Below are 21,805 nucleotides of genomic sequence, written 5' to 3'. Positions count from 1 at the left end.
CTTCACCTGCAGGCACACACACACATGCTGTACACACACTGCAAGACTGTATGTGTTTGTAAGGTCATGTAAGAATGGGACGTGATGGTGTGTTTTCTTTAATACAGGGTCTTGATGGCAGTGACGGCCATGGGCCTCCCGGACCCCAGGGAATGAAGGTAAGGTACACTTACTCAGTACTCAGATCAACAGCTGCTGTCCATAGACATCCTAGTAGTTGATGAGGTTTTCTACTTTGGAAAATATTGTTAATGTACTTAGTAGATTATAAAATAAAATCTCTTTTCATCTAAATGATGGTCGACTGACCGAAAGCTCAGCTAAATTAAATAAATGTGCATCTGACTGGAAGTGTTCAGAGACTTTTTCCTACTTCTCTAGTGTCATTTTATTCCTCCAGCACCTTCACTAATCAGATCTGGTTGTGTGCTAGATTCTGCCTATTATCTTTTCATTCAAATGAAAGGATTTTAATATACAGTAGATTTGTATTCCAGACATGTTTGATGGACACTAATAAATTATTCCTTGTGTTTTGTGATTACTTTAAAGGGAGAGCCTGGTTTCCATGGTTACCCTGGATTACAGGTCAGTTATTGATATAAAATCTCCCCTTTCAGAATGGATAAGAGAACAAGGCTGGAATCCAATCATGGCACATTACATTCTGAAGCTCACAAAAAGTAAACAATCCCCTTTTCCTGTTTGTCATCTTCAGGGTGAAAGTGGTGATTTTGGAGTCAAAGGAGGTCCAGGCCCCAAAGGAAACCGAGGCAGAGGGGTGAGACTCACACACACTATCGCTAGAAGACCCCAGAGTGTCCTGTTGCACATGCATTGCTGCAACTGTTAAGTCAATACCGCTACATTTTTAGTGCCCAGAACGGTCACACTTTATTTGGATAATCCCAGTGTACAAAACATTGACGTCTGCTTTTTCCGTGACATAGACTGACCAGGTGAATCCAGGCGAAAGTTATGATCCCATATTGATGTCACTTGTTAAATCCACTTAAATCAGTGAAAATGAAGGGGAGGAGACAGGTAGAAGACAGATTTTTAAGCCTTGAGACATGGATTGTGCATGTGTGCCATTCAGAGGGTGAATGGGCAAGACAAAAGATGTAATTGCCTTTGGACAGGGTATGGTAGTATGTGCTAGGCGCACCGGTTTGTGTCAAGAACTGCAATGCTGCTGGGTTTTTCAAGCTCAACAGTTTTCTGGACCAAGAATGGTCGACTTCCCAAAGGACATCCAGCCTACTTGACACAACTGAGGGAAGCATTGGAGTCAGTATGGGCCAGCATCCCTGTGGAACGCTTTGGAGACCTTGTACTGTCCATGCCCCAACGAATGGAGGCTGTTCTGAGGGCGAAAGGGGGTGCAACTCAATAGTAGCAAGCTGTCCTTAATGTTTTGGACACTCAGTGTAGATGCTCTACAGATGGTCATACTGTTAACAAACTATCTGTTGATAAGCAACTGCTTGTTAAGGTTACAGTTAGGGATAGGGTTAGGTTTTGATTTAGGGTTAGTTTTAGAATAAGGGTTAGGGTAAGGGTTAGTTTTAGAATAAGGGTTAGGGTTACTTTTAGAATAAGGGTTAGGGTTAGTTTTAGAATAAGGGTTAGGGTTAGTTTTAGAATAAGGGTTAGGGTTAGTTTTAGAATAAGGGTTAGGGTTAGTTTTAGAATAAGGGTTAGGGTTAGTGGATAGTTAGTTGATATGTTGTTGACAGTTATTGAACATCTACAAACTATCTTCGTGGGACTAAAGTGTCACCCTCCAGAACTGTATATACCCACACACATAGAGTATCTATGCTTGAGTCAAAGAGTGTCTAACACCACTGCTTATATTCTCAGGTGTTGTACTTCAAACCTTGTGATATTCGCTTGTGCCACAGGTGCTAATATGTGTTGACATGTATACAATCTTCTGTTAAAATGGCCATATGTTACGATGTGATTGAACCAGGGGAACTCGGGCAGATCGGGTGAGTCAGGGGATCCCGGATCCATTGGACCACCCGGACACACTGTTAGTATTTCATTTGCGTTTTTGGATCTTTTAAAGGAACTTTACAAATCTCATGTATTAGTTGTTTTATTATTGTTATTTGTTTCAAGTGAAAATAATAGTAGTTGTAGTTTTGGTTGTATTGTAAGATATAAGTATTGGTAAGATATTCACTGTTTCCATGTGGATTTCTGACTAATTCTCTATTTCTATCTAGGGCTCTAGAGGCAGACCAGGAGAGAGAGCCATGTCTGTATGTGTATTCTGTCTGATTTTTGTTCCAATTTAACTCTAAAACATTTTATGTAGAGAATCTTGAGAGCTATTTAACATGTTATTTTATTTGTCTCCCTAGGAATGCCAGCTGACCACCTATATCCGTGATAACTGTGGTAAGCTCTTGGTATTCCTACTCTATATTTTTTGTAAGAAAAGATCTGCTGTGTCAATTGCTTTATTGCTGGTAAGGTCATGTTTTCATAAGCAAAGATGAATTCATTCCTAATTTTGTCTCTAAACTATGATATTTTTCTCCCCCAAACAGCATGCTCTCAAGGTATGTCTCCATTAACCCTTCATCGTCCAAATAAATGTATGTACCTGACTGAAGATTCTGGTGTAATCAAACCAGAACTCTTGGCAAAGTGATGTTATGAATGGGTGTCATTTAAAAATACCATTGCCCCCCTCACCCCCTCTCTCCCTCTCCCCATCTCTCTCTCTCTGTACCTCTCTCCCTCTCTCTCCCTCTCTCTGTACCTCTCTCCCTCTCTCTGTACCTCTCTCCCTCTCTCTGTACCTCTCTCCCTTCCTCTATCCTCTCTCTCTGTCCCTCTCTCCCTTCCTCTCCCCTTGTCTCTCTCTGTCCCTCTCTCACTCTATCCCCCAGGCCAGGCAGTGTGCCCAGCCTACCCCACAGAGCTGGTCTTTGCTCTGGATATGTCACAGGATGTGGAGCCTGCCACGTTTGAGAGGATGCGCTCCGCTCTCCTCTCCATATTGGATGACGTTGCCATCGCCGAGAGCAACTGCCCGACGGGTGCACGTGTTGCCGTGGTATCCTATAGTGCCAACACCAAGTACCTGATCCGATTCCAGGACTACCAACGCAAGCCGGAGTTGTTGGAGGCCATCCAAAACATTGCACTGGAACGAAAGTCCAACCAGCGCCATCTTGGGGAGGCCATGCGCTTTGTGGGGCGCCATGTCTTCAAGCGAACCCGTAAAGCGTTGACGATGAGGAAGGTGGCAGTGTTCTTCACCAACGGGCCCTCTGTGGACAGCGCTGCCATCGTCACGGCCGCCATGGAGTTCAAGGCCTTGAACATCGCTCCTGCTGTCATCGCCCTGAGGAACTCCCCCGATGTTCAACGGGCTTTTGAGGTACAATTGCTAACAGATGCTTTCTGGTTATGGGATAGTGAACAGGGCAGCGGAAAGGCTGGTGAATTGAAATGCAGCCCATGTTAGTTTTTGTTTTGTTGTGGCGCAGGCTGATGACACGGGCAGCTTCATCCTTGTTCGGCTGGTGGATAGGTCACAGGACCAAAATGCTGTGCTGACAAGAATCAAAAATTGCGTCATCTGCTACGGTAAGCACACAGGGACAAAATAAAATATAGTCTTATTTGGTATCAATGTATGTCTTCGTTTTTATGGTTAATTCTGCTGTAGAACCAATATTCCCCTTGGGCATAAATAATTATCTACTACTACTACACTATTACTGAAGCTACTGTACTACTACTACTACTACTACTACTACTACACTACTAATGATGCTACTGTACTACACTACTACACTACTAATGATGCTACTGTACTACTACTACTACATTACTACTACTACTACTGATGTTACTGTACTATACTACTACTACTACTACTAATACACTACTACTGATGCTACTGTACTACTACTACTGATGCTACTGTACTACTACTACTACTGCTGCTGCTACTGTACTACTACTACTACTGATGCTGCTACTGTACTCTTCCTCCTACTACTACTACTGATGCTACTGTACTACTACTAATACTACTACTACTACTACTACTACTACTACTGATTCTATTGTACTACTACAGTACTGCTACTGTACTGCTACTGATGCTACTGTACTACTACTACTACTACTGATTCTACTGTACTACTACAGTACTACTACTGATTATACTGTACTTCTACAGTGCTACTACTGATTCTACTGTACTACTACTGATGCTACTGTACTACTACTACTACTGATGCTACTGTACTACTCCTCATACTACTACTGATGCTACTGCACTACTAATACTATTACTACTACAGTACTACTGATGCTACTGTACTACTATTACTGATGCTACTGTACTACTGCTACTGTACTAATACTGTACTACTACTACTGGTACTACTGCTACTGCACTACTACTATACTACTACTACTGATGCTACTACACTACTACTGTACGACTATTGCTGAGGCTACTGTGCTACTGTACTACTACTGTACTACTACTACTGATGCTACTGCACTACTACTGTACTACTACTGTACTACTACTACACTCTGTGTGTCCATCAGACCACTGTAAACCAGCCCAGGGGTGTGATTTTACTGACGCTCAGCGGCCCCTGGTGGTGGATATGGACCTGACCCTGGTGGTGGACGGTTCAAGGGAGATCCGGGCCGATCAGTACGCTGGCGTCCAGGAGCTTCTGGGCTCAGTGGTGAAGCAGGTAGCCTGGAGCCCCAAACCCAGCGTGGCTGACGGCCGGGCCAGAGTGGCCCTTCTCCAGACCAGTGGTTCTCTGCTCCCCCAGACTTCCCAGGCCGTCAAGGTAGAGTTTGACCTGCAGAAGTACCACAACCACATTGGTCTACAGAGACACCTGAGGAGCATGCAGCAGCAGGGAGGAGTGTCGTCTCTGGGGCAGACCCTGGAGTACGCTCTGAGCAAGGTGTTCCTCAAGGCCACCAGGCCCAGGAAGAGTAGAGTGGTGCTGGCTGTGGTGGGGGCCGAGACAGCCCACTGGGACCAGGCCAAGCTGGCCTACATTTCCCAGAAGGCCAAGTGTCAGGGCGTTTCCCTGTTTGTGATCGCGGTGGGCGACCATTACAACAGCACCCAGGTGGAGGAGTTGGCGAGCACGCCGTCAGAGCAGCACCTGCTCCATCTGTGGCACGTGAAGGAGTGGGAGAGAGGCTACGCACAGCGCTTCTTCAGAGCCTTCCTCAGGGTCCTCAGTAGTAAGGAACAATAGCATGCTTCTTCATCTGGTTGTCTCTTGAGGGAGAGATAATTATGCCAGAACAAATCATACATTTTAACATTTGCATTTGTATTTATTAGGGATCCCCATTAGCTGCTGCCAAGGCAGTGCTACTGTGTGTCCTAACTCTCTCACTTCTCCCTCACTATTTCAGAGGGAGGGAACAGCTACCCTCCTGCCCATCTCAAACTCAAGTGTGATCTGATGCTGGGACAGGAACACGGACAGGGACAAGGACAGGCAGAGTGGGATGTGTGGAAAGAGGAAGAGGAGTACACAGATGAGGAGGAGTTCCTGGAGCACACTGGTGTATTTCCGACTCAGATAGCTCTTGACCAGGTTGACACTATACATGCCTTCTCCAGGGGAGATGGAGCCACTTCACCCCCCCGGCCACAGCCAAACTCTAATGGTAATCAGTAACCCCTCATTTATAACAGAACTTCTATTTCCCTCTCTCCCTCACGTTCCCTCGTATCCCACTGCATGAGTAGTCTCAGTTTGCAACCTCATACTGCATATCTTCCTCCCTGTTTACAAACCTGCTTGTTCTGCTTTTAGCCCACTGTAAGTTGGATGTGGACAGTGACACTAACTGTGGGGACTATGGCCAGCGATGGCACTTTAACAAAACGCTCTGTTAATGATTGCCTTTTTGGTACGGAGGTTGTGACGCCAACCGTTTTAGCACGGAAAACGAATGCTTTGAGACCTGTGGCACTTCCAGTAAGTCCCCCCAGCCCTCTACTGAACATCATGTGGAGGTCATAGATGTAGATCTCTGTTAGCCACAACCTGAATTACGACGACTGTTGTGATGTTTGTCAAATGCTGAATCACATAATGCTACATGAGAAGAGAACACTAGTTGTTCTATTTGCATTCTCAAATCAGGAGGCTTTCAGTTGAGATAATTCTAATGAGCTGAACCCCTAACATTAGTGACTGTAATATACCTTGTTTAAACAGTATGGCAATTGCAGGTTTGAAATGACAAAAGTTGTGATGCCATTTTTGTCAGTTGTCATGTTGTTTCGTGTTGTCGTGTTGTCGTGTTGTCATGTCAGCTGCGAGGTCATCATTCACAGCACTACGCCAGAGATTTTCTTCTAATGTTATGTGTTCACAGATCACACAACCCTCCTGAGGACAGAGGAAAGTACAGTTCTTAACCAGGGTAAGGACCACATCTCTCTCTAATTTTGTATGCAATAATACATGTGAAAAGACAGCAGGCTCGGGTCTGTACAATAGTGTAAAAGGCATGAGTCTCAAACTTTGGCTTTGTCCTCTCCCCTCTCTTTCCTCTCCCCTCTCTTTTTCCTCTCCCCTCTCTTTCCTCTCCCCTCTCTCTTTCCTCTCCCCTCTCTCTTTCCTCTCCTCTCTCTCTTTCCTCTCCTCTCTCTCTTTCCTCTCCTCTCTCTCTTTCCTCTTCTCTCTCTTTCCTCTTCTCTCTCTCTCTCTTTCCTCTCCTCTCTCTTTCCTCTCCCCCCTTTCTTTTGTTTTCTCCTGAATCCCTTTTTTCTATCTCCCATTTCTCCCCTTTGCCCCGTTTCCTCTCCCTCTTCCCCAGATGCATGTTTCTTCAAACAGGACAAGGGAGGTTGTGAGAACTACACTCTGAAGTGGTACTTTGACACGACACAGAGCGAGTGCTCCCGTTTCTGGTATGGCGGCTGTGGCGGCAACGCTAACCGTTTCGAGACGCAGGAGACTTGTGAAGGCCTCTGTCTGAGGAGGAACTCCACACATGTAAAACCCTGATTAGAGTGAATTGAAGAAGATCACGCCAGAAACCAGCCAAACAAATGTCTCATTCAAGGTGTGAACATCAAAAACAACACTGTCTGTGTAAATAACTCTGCCCCTTATCTTTAGCATTTAGTTGTTCTCCTTTTGGGTACAAATGGAAATTACTGAAACAGAAGTATGAATATTTCTCTCTTTTATTCAAGTCTGTTCAAGCAGACCTAAGTAACGGATCTGACTCTCATGCAGTCATGCAACAAACAATGCATAAGGGCACTGCTGCTTTTGTGAGAATGACTTTAAAGCAATGAAATAACCTGTGTTGTCTCTTGTGGCTATTTTCCATCATCACAGATCAACAGCTACCAAACCAGGTCAAGCACCAGGCAATGCACTGTTAACTTGGATGTTAACCGTAGATGTAAATTCAGGCTGTATGTCATCCGCTCAGTGTTTTGTAAATAGGATTTGTTGCACTGTGTGTCTGTGTTTCCTCTAACTTGACCATTTTGTTTACATACCCTACATCTCATATGTATATACTGTACTCGATACCATCTACTCCATCTTGCCTATGCCGCTCTGTACCATCACTCATTCATATATCTTTATCTACATATTCTTTATCTCTTTACACTTGTGTGTGTGTATAAGGTAGTAGTTTTGGAATTGTTAGGTTAGATTACTCGTTGGTTATTTCTGCATTGTCAGAACTAGAAGCAAAAGCATTTCGCTACACTCTCATTAACATCTGCTAACCATGTGTATGTGACAAATACATTTGATTTGGTGCTACATGTTGAAAATAAAACTCCACAAATTCCCTAGCGGTCAGTGTATTTTTGATGCTCTTATGACCTTATTCTACTGATATTGATTCTGAATGGATACTGGGCCGGATTAAGAAATCATAACAATAGCCCAGGCCAATGAAGAGACACACAGATACAGTGCCTTGCGAAAGTATTCGGCCCCCTTGAACTTTGCAACCTTTTGCCACATTTCAGGCTTCAAACATAAAGATATAAAACTGTATTTTTTTGTGAAGAATCGACAACAAGTGGGACACAATCATGAAGTGGAACGACATTTATTGGATATTTAAAACTTTTTTAACAAATCAAAAACTGAAAAATTGGGCGTGCAAAATTATTCAGCCCCCTTAAGTTAATACTTTGTAGCGCCACCTTTTGCTGCGATTACAGCTGTAAGTCGCTTGGGGTATGTCTCTATCAGTTTTGCACCTCGAGAGACTGAACATTTTTCCCATTCCTCCTTGCAAAACAGCTCGAGCTCAGTGAGGTTGGATGGAGAGCATTTGTGAACAGCAGTTTTCAGTTCTTTCCACAGATTCTCGATTGGATTCAGGTCTGGACTTTGACTTGGCCATTCTAACACCTGGATATGTTTATTTTTGAACCATTCCATTGTAGATGTTGCTTTATGTTTTGGATCATTGTCTTGTTGGAAGACAAATCTCCGTCCCAGTCTCAGGTCTTTTGCAGACTCCATCAGGTTTTCTTCCAGAATGGTCCTGTATTTGGCTCCATCCATCTTCCCATCAATTTTAACCATCTTCCCTGTCCCTGCTGAAGAAAAGCAGGTCCAAACCATGATGCTGCCACCACCATGTTTGACAGTGGGGATGGTGTGTTCAGCTGTGTTGCTTTTACGCCAAACATAACGTTTTGCAATGTTGCCAAAAAGTTCAATTTTGGTTTCATCTGACCAGAGCACCTTCTTCCACATGTTTGGTGTGTCTCCCAGGTGGCTTGTGGCAAACTTTAAACAACACTTTTTATGGATATCTTTAAGAAATGGCTTTCTTCTTGCCACTCTTCCATAAAGGCCAGATTTGTGAAATATACGACTGATTGTTGTCCTATGGACAGAGTCTCCCACCTCAGCTGTAGATCTCTGAAGTTCATCCAGAGTGATCATGGGCCTCTTGGCTGCATCTCTGATGAGTCTTCTCCTTGTATGAGCTGAAAGTTTAGAGGAACGGCCAGGTCTTGGTAGATTTGCAGTGGTCTGATACTCCTTCCATTTCAATATTATCGCTTGCACAGTGCTCCTTGGGATGTTTAAAGCTTGGAAAATCTTTTTGTATCCAAATCCGGCTTTAAACTTCTTCACAACAGTATCTCGGACCTGCCTGGTGTGTTCCTTGTTCTTCATGATGCTCTCTGCGCTTTTAACGGACCTCTGAGACTATCACAGTGCAGGTGCATTTATACGGAGACTTGAATACACACAGGTGGATTGTATTTATCATCATTAGTCATTTAGGTCAACATTGGATCATTCAGAGATCCTCACTGAACTTATGGAGAGAGTTTGCTGCACTGAAAGTAAAGGGGCTGAATAATTTTGCACGCCCAATTTTTCAGTTTTTGATTTGTTAAAAAAGTTTGAAATATCCAATAAATGTTGTTCCACTTCATGATTGTGTCCCACTTGTTGTTGATTCTTCACAAAAAAATACAGTTTTATATCTTTATGTTTGAAGCCTGAAATGTGGCAAAAGGTCGCAAAGTTCAAGGGGGCCGAATACTTTCGCAAGGCACTGTAAGAGTAAAATGTGTAGTAAGTAATTATTACATTGTGGCATCAAAATGATACTGCAGTATCTACTGCATGATAATGATAACTACATGACAGAAAAAAAACAGTTATGAGCTTAACATAATAGCATGCCAGTGGAAGGGAGGACAGTTGGCAGGTGACCCACAGTTGGTTTGTGACTACTATGAATTTCCATTGTAGCCAATTCAATTGCAGTCATTCCGTTAGGGCCCGATTCCGACCTGAAGTGTGCTTAAAAGGAATGCAATTCCTTATTTAATGCACTTTTTTCTATGAAAAAAATGACGTGAATGAAGGGCTACAGTAGCCTGAACAGCACTCTGGGGTAGTACCATGGTGTAGCCAGAGGACACCTAGCTTCAATACAACACCTAGGAGGCTCATGGTTCTTGCACAGTAATTATGACAACTTCCGGAAGACGTCCTCCAACAAATCAGAGAGCTAGCAGCATGAACTGACAAGTTGTTCACCCAATCAAAGGATCAGAGTGTCAGGATTTGGTCAGGGTTGTTCCGGTTTTTGGTCACTAGATGCCCCCATTGTGCTTTTTGACCTTTTGTTTTCCCTTGATCCCCATTATTATTTGCACCTGTGCCTCGTTTCCCCTGATTGTATTTAAACCCTTAGTTTTCCTCAGTTCTTTGCTCTGTGTTTGTATGTTAGCACCCAGCCCTAGTATTCTGTGAACTCTTGTTGATCCCGGTGGATTCTCTTGTGGAATTCGGTTTTTGTTCTTGTTTATTTATTTTTGAGTATCTTTTGAGGCTTTTTATGCTATTCCTACCACCTTGTGGATTTACCTTTTTGTCTTGGAGGATTACCTTTGTTCTTGTGGAATTCCTTTTGAGGTTGTGGAGTTAGATGTTTTCCTGAAGGACTTCTCTTTTTACTTCATTAAATACACCGTCTCAAGTACTGCTGTGTCTGCCTCATCTTCTGGGTTCTGCCGACTATTTGTGGCTCAGTAGGTTAAGTGACTGTTTCTCACTCCGGAGACCCGGGTTCGTAACCGGGTCCTGACAGAAGCACAGAGCCAAAAATGAACCCAGAGGCAGCCAGTTCCCAGGACCTTGTTGCCATGCTGTCCCACCACCAGGAGACTGTCCAACGCCACGAAGCCGCCCTGGTTCAGCAAGAGGCCTTAATGGCTAGACATTCTCATCTTCTGTCGGAGATGCTGACTTCCATAAAGCAGATATCTGATCGACTTACCCCGGCAACAGTTCCCGTCCCAGTATCTCAGATTCACGTACCCATGGCAGTTAATCCCCTGGCTGAACCTCGTCTTCCACCTCCCCAACGGTTCTCAGGTGATCCAAGTGCTTGTAAAGGGTTTCTCACCCAATGTTCTCTCTCCTTTGAGCTGCAACCCTCGTCGTTCCCCACCGACCGGTCTAAGATCGCATATATCATCACCCTGCTGTCGGAAAAGGCCCTGGCCTGGGCTATTGCTGTGTGGGATGCCCATAATTCCTGCTGTGCCAGCTACTCTGCCTTTGCTGAGGAATTCAAACGAGTGTTTCAAGGCCCAAGCAGTGGTCCTGACTCAGCCAAACAGCTCCTGACTCTCCACCAAGGTCGGCGCAGCGTGACGGACTATGCCATCCAGTTCCGCACGGTAGCAGCAGCGAGTGGCTGGAACAACGAGGCGCTCACGGTGTGCTTTCTGAAAGGCCTTTCCGACACTATCCAAGATGAACTGGCCACTCGGGAACCACCGGACAATCTCGAGTCCCTGATCAAGTTGGCCTCACGCATTGACCAGCGTCTGAGAGAGAGAGAACTCAACCGTAGACCTCTAGCCCCTATCAGTCCCAGCTCCGAGTCCCCACCTTTATCCTCGCTGGCTCCACCGGAACCCATGCAGATTGGACGTATCTCCCAGGCTGAGAGAGACCGCCGGATGAGGGAGCGACGCTGTCTATATTGTGGCAAACCGGGCCATTTCCGTTCCACGTGTCCCGGGCTCCAGGGAAACGCTCTGTCCCGTACAGACCGGGGGGAACTGTAACGGGAAACATAACCTCCTCCCATCCGTCCAACTCCCGTCTGCTCATTCCAGTCACCCTTTCCTGGGACAACCACAAGCTTCACCTTCAAGCCTTGGTAGACTCTGGAGCCGCAGGTAACTTCATGGATGGTGTCTGGGCGAAGGAGAATGGCGTTCCCTCTGAACCTCTAAGTGACCCCATGAGGGTTACTACAAGCCCATGAGGGTTACTACGAGCTGACAAGGTACAAATCTGTCGTTCTGCCCCTGAACAGGCAGTTAACCCACTGTTCCCAGGCCGTCATTGAAAATAAGAATTTGTTCTTAACTGACTTGCCTGGTTAAATAAAGGTAAAATAAAAAAAATAATAAATAAAAAAAATAAATTGGATGGAAGCCCTTTGGGATCTGGACTTGTCACTCATGTCACTACCTCCTTGCGACTTTCAGTTTCACAACACCAGGAATTGATGAACTTTCATTTGATCTCCTGTTCCGAGTTCCCTCTCGTCCTTGGATACCCCTGGCTTCACAGCCATAACCCTCACATCGACTGGTCTGTGGGCACTATCAAGCAGTGGGGTCCTACGTGCCAAGCTACTTGTATTTTCTCGAATTCTCCGAGTTCTACTCCCGAGTCTTTAGAATCCATCGACCTGACCCGAGTTCCCGAGTGTTACCATGACCTCAAACTGGTATTTAGCAAACAGAGGGCCACCATGCTACCACCCCATAGACCTTATGATTGCCCCATCGAACTGTTTCCGGGCACTTGCCCCCCCAGGGGTCGGATCTTTTCCCTATCTCCACCCGAACGAGCTGCTATGGATACCTACATCAAGGACGCTCTGGAAGCAGGCCTCATGCGTCCATCCACCTCCCCGGCGGGAGCAGGGTTTTTCTTTGTGGCCAAGAAAGACGGTGGCTTACGTCCTTGCATCGACTACCGGGGACTCAATGCCATAACCGTCCGTAACCGTTACCCGCTACCCCTTATGGCCACAGCCTTCGAGCTGCTCCAGGAAGCAGTTGTTTTCACTAAGCTTGACCTGCGGAACGCATACCATCTTGTGCGGATCAGACCTGGTGACGAGTGGAAGACCGCTTTCAACACGCCTACTGGTCACTATGAATACTTGGTGATGCCCTTCGGCCTGACCAACGCCCCAGCGGTGTTCCAAGCGCTCATAAACGATGTGCTTAGGGATATGCTTAACATATTTGTGTTCGTTTACTTGGATGACATCCTCATCTTTTCGAGCTCTCTTCAAGAACACACAAAGCATGTCAGACAAGTACTCAAATGCCTCCTAGACAGCCATCTGTACGTTAAGCCGGAAAAATGTGAATTCCATTCATCCCGAGTACAATTCCTGGGATTTGTAGTGGAACCCGGTTGAGTCCAAATGGACCCCAGGAAGGTAGGGGCGGTAGCGGATTGGCCCACCCCCAAATCTGTTAAGGAAGTTCAGCGTTTCCTGGGCTTCACAAACTTTTACCGCAAGTTCATCAAGAACTTCAGCTTGGTGGCAGCCCCTCTCTCAGCTTTAACCAAGGGTGGCAATGCAAGGTTTTTGTGGGGAAGAGAAGCTGAGACGGCCTTCCAAGGACTCAAGCAGCGCGTCCTCTCTGCTCCCATCCTGATACTACCGACTACGGATGAACCGTTTGTGGTGGAGGTAGACGCCTCAGAGGTTGGTGTTGGAGCTGTCCTGTCTCAGAGGGGTGAAGACAAGAAGCTTCATCCGTGCGCTTTCTTCTCACACCGGCTTACCCCGGCTGAGAGGAACTACGATGTGGGGGATCGTGAACTCCTAGCGGTTAAGATGGCATTGAAGGAATGGCAAATCTTCTCACCTCCGCCCTCAAGGAATCCATTACCCTTTACCTGTTCCCCACAGACCCTGGTCCCATATCTCGTTGGACTTTATTACTGGCCTTCCTCCATCCCATGGCAATACTACTATCCTAGTCATAATCGACAGGTTTTCTAAGGTTCGTCCCTCTGACTAAGTTACCTTCTGCCAAGGAAACTGCTGAGTTGGTAATTAATCATGTGTTCCGAGTCTTCGGCATTCCTCAAGATATGGTTTCTGACAGAGGTCCCCAGTTCGCCTCAAGGTTTTGGAAGGCCTCCTGCCAACTCATGGGGGCTTCTGCCAGTCTATCTTCAGGGTACCATCCGGAGTCCAACGGTCAAACAGAGAGGATGAATCAAGAGCTGGAAACCACCCTCCGATGTATGACTCGTAACAACCCGTCCACATGGTCGTCCTTCATTGTTTGGGCCGAATACGCGCACAACACCTTGCGCTCCTCCTCCACTGGTATGTCCCCTCACGAGTGTCAGTTTGGCTATGCCCCTCCATTGTTCCCGGACCAGGAGGCAGAAGTCAGAGTGCCTTCAGCCTTGAAGTTCGTCAGACGCTGTCGGCTTATGTGGAGGAAGACCCGTCTTAATCTTATGCGTTCCTCACAGAGGTACCAACAACAAGCCAACAGACGTCGCCGTCCCGGGCCTACCCTGCGCCCCGGCCAGAGAGTCTGGCTCTCCACAAGAGACTTACCACTACGGGTGGAGTCTCGCAAGCTGTCCCAAAAATACATCGGTCCCTTTAAGGTTGCCAGGAGAGTTAACCCAGTTTCTTATCGCCTACACTTACCCAGATCCCTTAAGATTAATCCCACGTTTCACATTTCCTTATTAAAACCTGTTGTTTTTTCTCCCCTTGTCCCGGCAGACAGACCTCCCCCTCCGCCTCGTGTCATTGGAGGCCGTCCATCGGATACTGGATTCCCGCTGGGTGCAGCGGTCCTGGCAGTATCTGGTGGACTGGGAAGGCTACGGTCCCGAGGAGCGCTCCTGGGTTCCTGCCAAAGACATACTGGACCCTGACCTCATTCGTCGGTTCAGGGCCCTCCACCCCGAGAGAGCTGGTAGGAACGTCAGGAGCCGTTCCTAGGGGGGGGGGGGATTCTGTCAGGATTTGGCCAGGGTTGTTCCGGTTTTTGGTCACTAGATGCCCCCATTGTGCTTTTTGACCTTTTGTTTTCCCTTGATCCCCATTATTATTTGCACCTGTGCCTCGTTTCCCCTGATTGTATTTAAACCCTTAGTTTTCCTCAGTTCTTTGCTCTGTGTTTGTATGTTAGCACCCAGCCCTAGTATTCTGTGAACTCTTGTTGATCCCGGTGGACTCTCTTGTGGAATTCTGTTTTTGTTCTTGTTTATTTATTTTTGATTATCTTTTGAGGCTTTTTATGCTATTCCTACCACCTTGTGGATTTACCTTTTTGTCTTGGAGGATTACCTTTGTTCTTGTGGAATTCCTTTTGAGGTTGTGGAGTTAGATGTTTTCCTGAAGGACTTCTCTTTTTACTTCATTAAATACACCGTCTCAAGTACTGCTGTGTCTGCCTCATCTTCTGGGTTCTGCCAACTATTCGTGGCTCAGTAGGTTAAGTGACTGTTTCTCACTCCGGAGACCCGGGTTCGTAACCGGGTCCTGACACAGAGAAAGAATTTAGAACTGAAAGCATAGCCTACAGCTAGCTAGCATAGCAGTGCATAAAATGGAGGTGAGCAGTTAACTCAAGTAGAGATTAAGACAGTAGTTTGACAGATTTGAACAAATGAATGTCTTCAAAAATGAAGGAGAAGCAAGAGAGAGTGTAAGCTAGCTGTATTTTGTTGTATTTTCATTTTGTTAGCTAGCGAATGCAGCTAGCTAGTTTAGCCTACTCAAACAGCCGGCTCAAACAAACAAAGACGGGAGCTATGTTAGCTAGCTGGCTATCCAACAATGGAACTCTTCCAAGGTCAGCTTTTGGTTTTATTAATTTAATGCCACTGGGGCCTGCCAGTTTAACTGCTGAATTGCACTGCATGATTGTAGTGGGTTTACTAACACGTTAGTTCTAGTAGTCATGTTGACTATGACGTTAGCTAATATGGTGATAACGATGTAGGCTGTGTGTAGCGGTTGTCGGTTATGGTATGAAGGTTTGGCTTGGAAAGGTTTTCGTCTGGTCACAGACAGCTGTTGTGTGACCAGTCCACAAGCGAAGGAAAAAGGTGAGAGGAGGAGAACGTGTAGATGCGAGAAGGAATTATACAACGAGAAAAGTGATAATGCTGTTTCTATGTAGCTGCTATGAAAGTGAACTGTTTGAAGGTGCTCATGTCGATTCTGTTGAGAATAATTTCTTAAAACAGAAGCAAACTGAACGGGAATGAACATTACTGAATTTGTCCAATAGAAACTCTTGTTTGTAACTAATGATGACACCTTAGATCTGGCAGATGTAGGCAAGAGTGTGCAAGGCATTTATTTTATTTAACTAGGCAAGTCCGTTAAGAACAAATTCTTATTTACAATGACGGCCTACCCAGACGTCGAGCAGAAGTAACGTTAGCTAGATGACTAAATACCGCAGAGGCTAACGTTCAGACCCCTTCCCTTTTCCCAATTTTGTTATGTTACAGCCTAATTCTAAAATGGATTACATTTATTTTTGTTCCATCCATCTACACACAATACCCCATAATGACAAAGTAAAAAACAGGTTTAGAATTTTTTGCAAATGTATATATATTTTTTAAAACTGAACAAAAACGTAAGTATTCAGACCTTTTACTCGGTACTTTGTTGAAGCACCTTTGGCAGTGATTACAGCTTAGTCTTCTTGGGTATGACGCTACAAGCTTGGCACACCTGTATTTGGGTAGTTTCTCCCATTGTTCTCTACAGATCCTCTCAAGCTCTATCAGGTTGGATGGGGAGTGTCGCTGCACAGCTATTTTCAGGTCTGTCCAGAGATGTTCGATCGGGTTCAAGTCCGGGCTCTGGCTGGGCCACTCAAGGACATTCAGAGACTTGTCCCGAAGCCACTCCTGTGTCGTCTTGGCTGTGTGCTTGGGGTCATTGTCCTGTTGGAAGGTGAACCTTCACCACAGTCCGAGGTCATCATCAAGGAGCTCTCTGTTTCCCTCGATCCTAACTAGTTTCCCAGTCCCTGCCGCTGAAGTCCCTGCCGTTACCCGGACTATTTGCATTGTGTGCCCCCCCAGCCCCTCTTTTACGCTGCTGCTACTCTCTGTTTATCTTATATGCAGTCACTTTAACTATACATTCATGTACATACTACCTAATCGGCCCAACCAACCAGTGCTCCCGCACATTGGCTAACCGGGCTATCTGCATTGTGTCCCACCACCCGCCAACCCCTCTTTTTACGCTTCTGCTACTCTGTTCATCATATTTGCATAGTAACTTTAACAATACCTACATGTACATACTACCTCAATAAGCCTGACTAGTAGGTGTCTGTTTGATTTGAAAAACAGCCCCACAGCATGATGCTGCCACTACACTTCACCGCAGGTGATGAAGGGTGCCTGGTTTCCCCCAGATTGAACTCTTTGGCCTGAATGCCAAGCGTCACATCTTGATTTCATCAGACCAGAGAATCTTGTTTCGCATGGTCAGAGTCCTTTAAGTGACTTTTGGCAAATTCTAGGCAGGCTTTTATGTGCCTTTTACTGAAGAGTGGCTTCCGTCTGGCCACTCTACCATAAAGTCCTGATTGGTGGAGTGCTGCAGAGATGGTTGTCCTTCTGGAAGGTTCTCTGATCCCCACAGAGGAACTCTAGAGCTCCTTCAGAGTGACCATCGGGTTTGTGGTCACCTCCCCGACCAAGGCCCTTCTCCCCAGATTGCTCAGTTTGGCTGAACGGCCAGCTCTAGGAAGAGTCTTGGTGGTTCCAAACTTCTTCCATTTAAGAATGATGGAGGCCACTGTGTTCTTGGGGACCTTCAATGCTGCAGAAATGTTTTGGTACCCTTCCTCAGATCTATGCCTCGATACAATCCTGACTCGGAGGTCTACGGACAATTCCGTCAACCTCATTGCTTAGTTTATGCTCTGACATGCGCTGTCATCTGTGGGACCTTATATAGACGTGTGTGTGCGCCGTTCCAAATCATGTCCAACCAATTGAATTTACCACAGGTGGGCTCCAATGAAGTTGTAGAAACATCTCAAGGATGATCAATACCTACAGGATCCACCCGAGCTCAATTTTGAGTCACATAGCAAAGGGTCTAAATACATATGTAAATAAGGTATCCTTCATATTTTTAATACATTTGCAAACATTTCTAAAAACCTGTTTTCACTTTGTTATTATAGGGCATTGTGGATAGATTGAGGAATCTTTTTAAAGATTTAAACCAGCTTCTACCCCCAAATCTTTTTAAAGATTTAAACCAGCTTCTACCCCCAAGCCATAAGACTCCTGAACAGCTAATCAAATGGCTACCTGGACTATTTGCATTGACCCGCCTATTTGCATTGACCCCCCTATTTTTACACTGCTGCTACCCTCTATTTATTATCACTTTACCTCTACCTACATGTACATATTACCTCAATTACCTCGACTAACCTGTGGCCCCGCACATTGACTCTGTACCAGTACCCCCTGTATATAGCCTCCACATTGACACATTGACTCTGTACCGGTACCCCCTGTATATAGCCTCCACATTGACTCTGTACCGGTACCCCCTGTATATAGCCTCCACATTGACTCTGTAACAGTACCCCCTGTATATAGCATCGTTACTGTTTTTTTATTGTTGCTCTTTAATTATTTGATATATTTCTATTTAATTTTGTTTTACTATTTAGTAAATACTTACTTAAGACTTATTTTTGTTAGAACTGCATTTTTGGTTAAGGGCTTATAAGTAAGCATTTCACTGTTGTATTCAGTGTGTGTGACAAATATCATTTTATTTGATTTGATTTTATGATTTTGGTTGAGCCAAATCAATGTTTTAGCGTCTATCCTATGGCTCCCCCTCCTGTCAGTAATAATTTGAAACAAAACGTGAAACAGTTAAAAACATATTTTTATCCAAATAGCATTTAAGCCTTTATTAGATTAGTTTCTGTGTATTATTTCTAAACAAGCAAATATATTATACTGCTGTACATGTTTATAACATTGCATTAAACATTTGACAACAATAATAATACAGTCATTAAGCTCACACTTGATCCAATACAACTTACTGTTAAACAGGATATGCAATGGCTCCTTCTTGGCCTGAGCTGGAGGCAACAATATCATATGACTCTACAGACTTTCAATTATATTTCAAAAACCTAATCACATTAAAAGTTGATACTGATACAAGTGTTGTACCATGTGACTAAATTAAATAGTATGTCTGATTTTGCACGGCAGGGTAGCCTAGTGGTTAGCGTGTTGGACTAGTAACCGGAAGGTTGCAAGTTCAAACCCCCGAGCTGACAAGGTACAAATCTGTCGTTCTGCCCCTGAACAGGCAGTTAACCCAGGCCGTCATTGAAGATAAGAATGTGTTCTTAACTGACTTGCCTAGTTAAATAAAGGTAAAATAACACACATCATACCTCAGAACAGAACAATAAATATGTAAATATGTAGAAAGCTCAAAAGCCTTGTATTCCACCCAGAACCATCTCACCCACATGGCTACTGGTTGCCATAGAGACTCTTGCCAAAAGGTATAGGCCTGCATTCACCATTCTTCAATCTCTCAGGTGAGGGAGGTCTGAGTACTTGCATGTCTTAGCCTTGACAAGTGAGCATCTTCCTGCTGACTCCTCTATCACTGATTCTTCCTACTGAATTACTGGAGCGCCCATTGATGTTTACCATCAAATTATATTTGCAATACTTCAGGAGAAAAGTTTCAGGCCACTCTTTCTGCGCCTCTGGGTGTCACCCAATGAAAAGAGCTTCCTTAGGTGGACAAATACAAAATGTTTCACACCGGCCAGCTTGGAGGAAGATATGGCAATGAACTCTGGAGAATTGGGCCTGTGAAGAGAGACTTTAAAGGTTTGATGCCATTTTAATGGCGGCCAAAAAAATGGTGATATTAAAGATACACTGTAAATGAGTTCTATTACATTCAACAATTCAAAATATGCGCCATTAACTCCAAACATCTGTATATTACTAGGTAATAGAGTAAGATATTTACCTTGGAGCTCTAGGCCGATTCTTGGCCTCTCCGACAGGCCTTTGGGTGATGAGTCTTCCCCTAGCTCGCAGTGGCAGGGTTCTAGCCTGTGAACTATGCCTCCTGGTGTAACTGGGAGCCATGACGTTCCTGGATAGAGCTGCCATGGACTCCCTGTAGACAAGGCCATGTCTGGAAGATATGCTGCAGTGGTGACACGTGGCCAACTGAGAGAGAGGTAAAATAAGGGCAGAGGTCAATGTAAAAGACACTGCCATAGGGGTTAGCTATTCCACGTTACAGACATGCTGAGACAATTCCCAAAGACATTCAAAGAAGGAAGTTGAGGAAAGTAAGTGAGTAAGGATGATAAACAAATCATTAAAACCAGGCCACGCTACTCCCTGTAATACTGAAAGTCATGTAGACCTGGTTAAAACCAAGACCCTAGAGGCCTCTCTCCATAAAGAACACAAGGCTAAATTCTGATGTGATAACACACATGTTGGCCCTAGCCCACTGTCAATTACTTCCCTCCACCAATAGGATATCAGGACAGCTCTCTAGAGTCTGGAGAGCATCAGGCGCATCATAGCCCCACTTCTAAACCAGAACTATTTATTTATTTTACAAGTTAATAATTTAGCAGACTCTGTCATCCAGAGTGACTTACAGATAGTACATTCATCTTAAGATAGCTAGGTGGGACAACATAGTAAGTACATTGAATCTATTGTATGGTGCACACTGGATTAAAGGCTATCATCACATTATGTTGCCCACAAATTTTCTTATGACATTTCTATGGAGAACAGTGTTTCACTCTTTCTCTGCTTAGTTTATAAAAAATAGTAGCGGCAATAACTTATGTTTTTATAATAACTATATGTTTTGGTTCTATGCATAGTATTTGTGTCACACATAAATTAAGCAAGGATAAGCATGATACATTCAGAAACTGTTACAGTAGCCTACAGTAATATGTTGTCTCTGGAAAGAGAAAAACATCGCTAAATTATAAGACTAGCCCTAAATGATTCCCCTCTTCTATCAGACATTCCTTAAATTTACCATGGAAACGATAAAACAAAGTATACATTCTTTACCTAGCACAATTCAACAATCTGCTACCACACTCCCAAATGATCAACTCACAAACAATGTTGTATCAAAGCATTGAGAGTCAACAAAGTTGTGTAAATGCCTGGAAGAGAGGAACTCACCGAGACAAAGGCTGCCATGCTGTGCTGTTTCTGTTCTTCTTCACAAGAGTCCCAATGTGTGACAGTCCCTCTAACACAAAACGCTCTGTCATCCTACATATGGGTGGAGCCAGGGGGCGATTAAATAAATGACATCTCAGCCCACTGCTTCTTAAGGATGTCACCAGTACATGATTCCTGCCTACAGCCATAATCTATACTCTAGACTGTGGATTAGGGTCTGAAACAACCCCCACACCAAACCAATAGGGTTGTGAACAGGCTGTCCTATTTTAACCTGAATAATCTTGGAAAGTAAATCAAGCTGTCAGTGTTACATCAACAACAATTGATTTGATGTTCTGTTCTGTGTTTCTGGGTTAGATAACGGAATATATCCTTTTGTGTGATTACACAACACTACAATTTCATGTCAGAAAAGGATATTACAGGGTTGATTTTCTGTCCTAAAATGTCATCTTGGGGCGGCAGGGTAGCCTAGTGGTTAGAGCGTCGGACTAGTAACCGGAAGGTTGCAAGTTCAAACCCCTGAGCTGACAAGGTACAAATTTGTCGTTCTGCCCCTGAACAGGCAGTTAACCCACTGTTCCTAGGACATCATTGAAAATAAGAATTTGTTCTTAACTGACTTGCCTAGTTAAATAAAGGTCAAATACAAAATCTTGACTGATGTGTCTTGGCTGCCTATTTATAGGTTTGTGATCCAAGAATACCACTATGCAGATGGGTATCATGATAGAATACCACTATGCAGATGGGTATCATGATAGAATACCACTATGCAGATGGGTCTCATGATAGAATATCACTATGCAGATGGGTATCATGATAGAATACCACTATGCAGATGGGTATCATGATAGAATACCACTATGCAGATGGGTATCATGATAGAATACCACTCTGCAGATGGGAATCATGATAGAATATCACTATGCAGATGGATAGCATGACAG

The 21,805-nt window shown here is 44.5% G+C and overlaps 1 protein-coding gene across 4 annotated transcripts in view; it reads left to right on the top strand.

Annotated features, from left to right (window-relative positions):
• LOC110513540 (collagen alpha-6(VI) chain) overlaps window positions 1-7,854 on the top strand; it is a 32,501-nt gene extending 24,647 nt beyond the window's left edge. For 3 of the 4 annotated variants that reach the window (XM_090222435.1, XM_090222446.1, XM_090222441.1), the window contains exons 27-33: window positions 108-158; window positions 553-588; window positions 719-781; window positions 1,979-2,041; window positions 2,238-2,273; window positions 2,376-2,412; window positions 2,565-2,683. In XM_090222435.1, coding sequence (XP_090078561.1) covers window positions 108-158; window positions 553-588; window positions 719-781; window positions 1,979-2,041; window positions 2,238-2,273; window positions 2,376-2,412; window positions 2,565-2,668 — 390 coding nt within the window. In that variant the 3' untranslated portion in view covers window positions 2,669-2,683. Of the gene's footprint in view, window positions 1-107; window positions 159-552; window positions 589-718; window positions 782-1,978; window positions 2,042-2,237; window positions 2,274-2,375; window positions 2,413-2,564; window positions 2,684-2,909; window positions 3,404-3,512; window positions 3,613-4,593; window positions 5,260-5,436; window positions 5,695-6,411; window positions 6,460-6,855 lie in introns of those variants that run through there. The other variant, XM_090222455.1, reaches the window with a different exon arrangement.
• Window positions 7,855-21,805: the final 13,951 nt, after the last annotated feature.

This window comes from Oncorhynchus mykiss, chromosome 3, assembly GCF_057628025.1.
Source record: "Oncorhynchus mykiss isolate SJ-2025 chromosome 3, ASM5762802v1, whole genome shotgun sequence".
Lineage (NCBI taxonomy): Eukaryota > Metazoa > Chordata > Actinopteri > Salmoniformes > Salmonidae > Oncorhynchus > Oncorhynchus mykiss.
The sequence above is the reverse complement of the archived record's forward strand: the minus strand, read 5'-3'. Positions and strand labels throughout refer to the sequence as shown.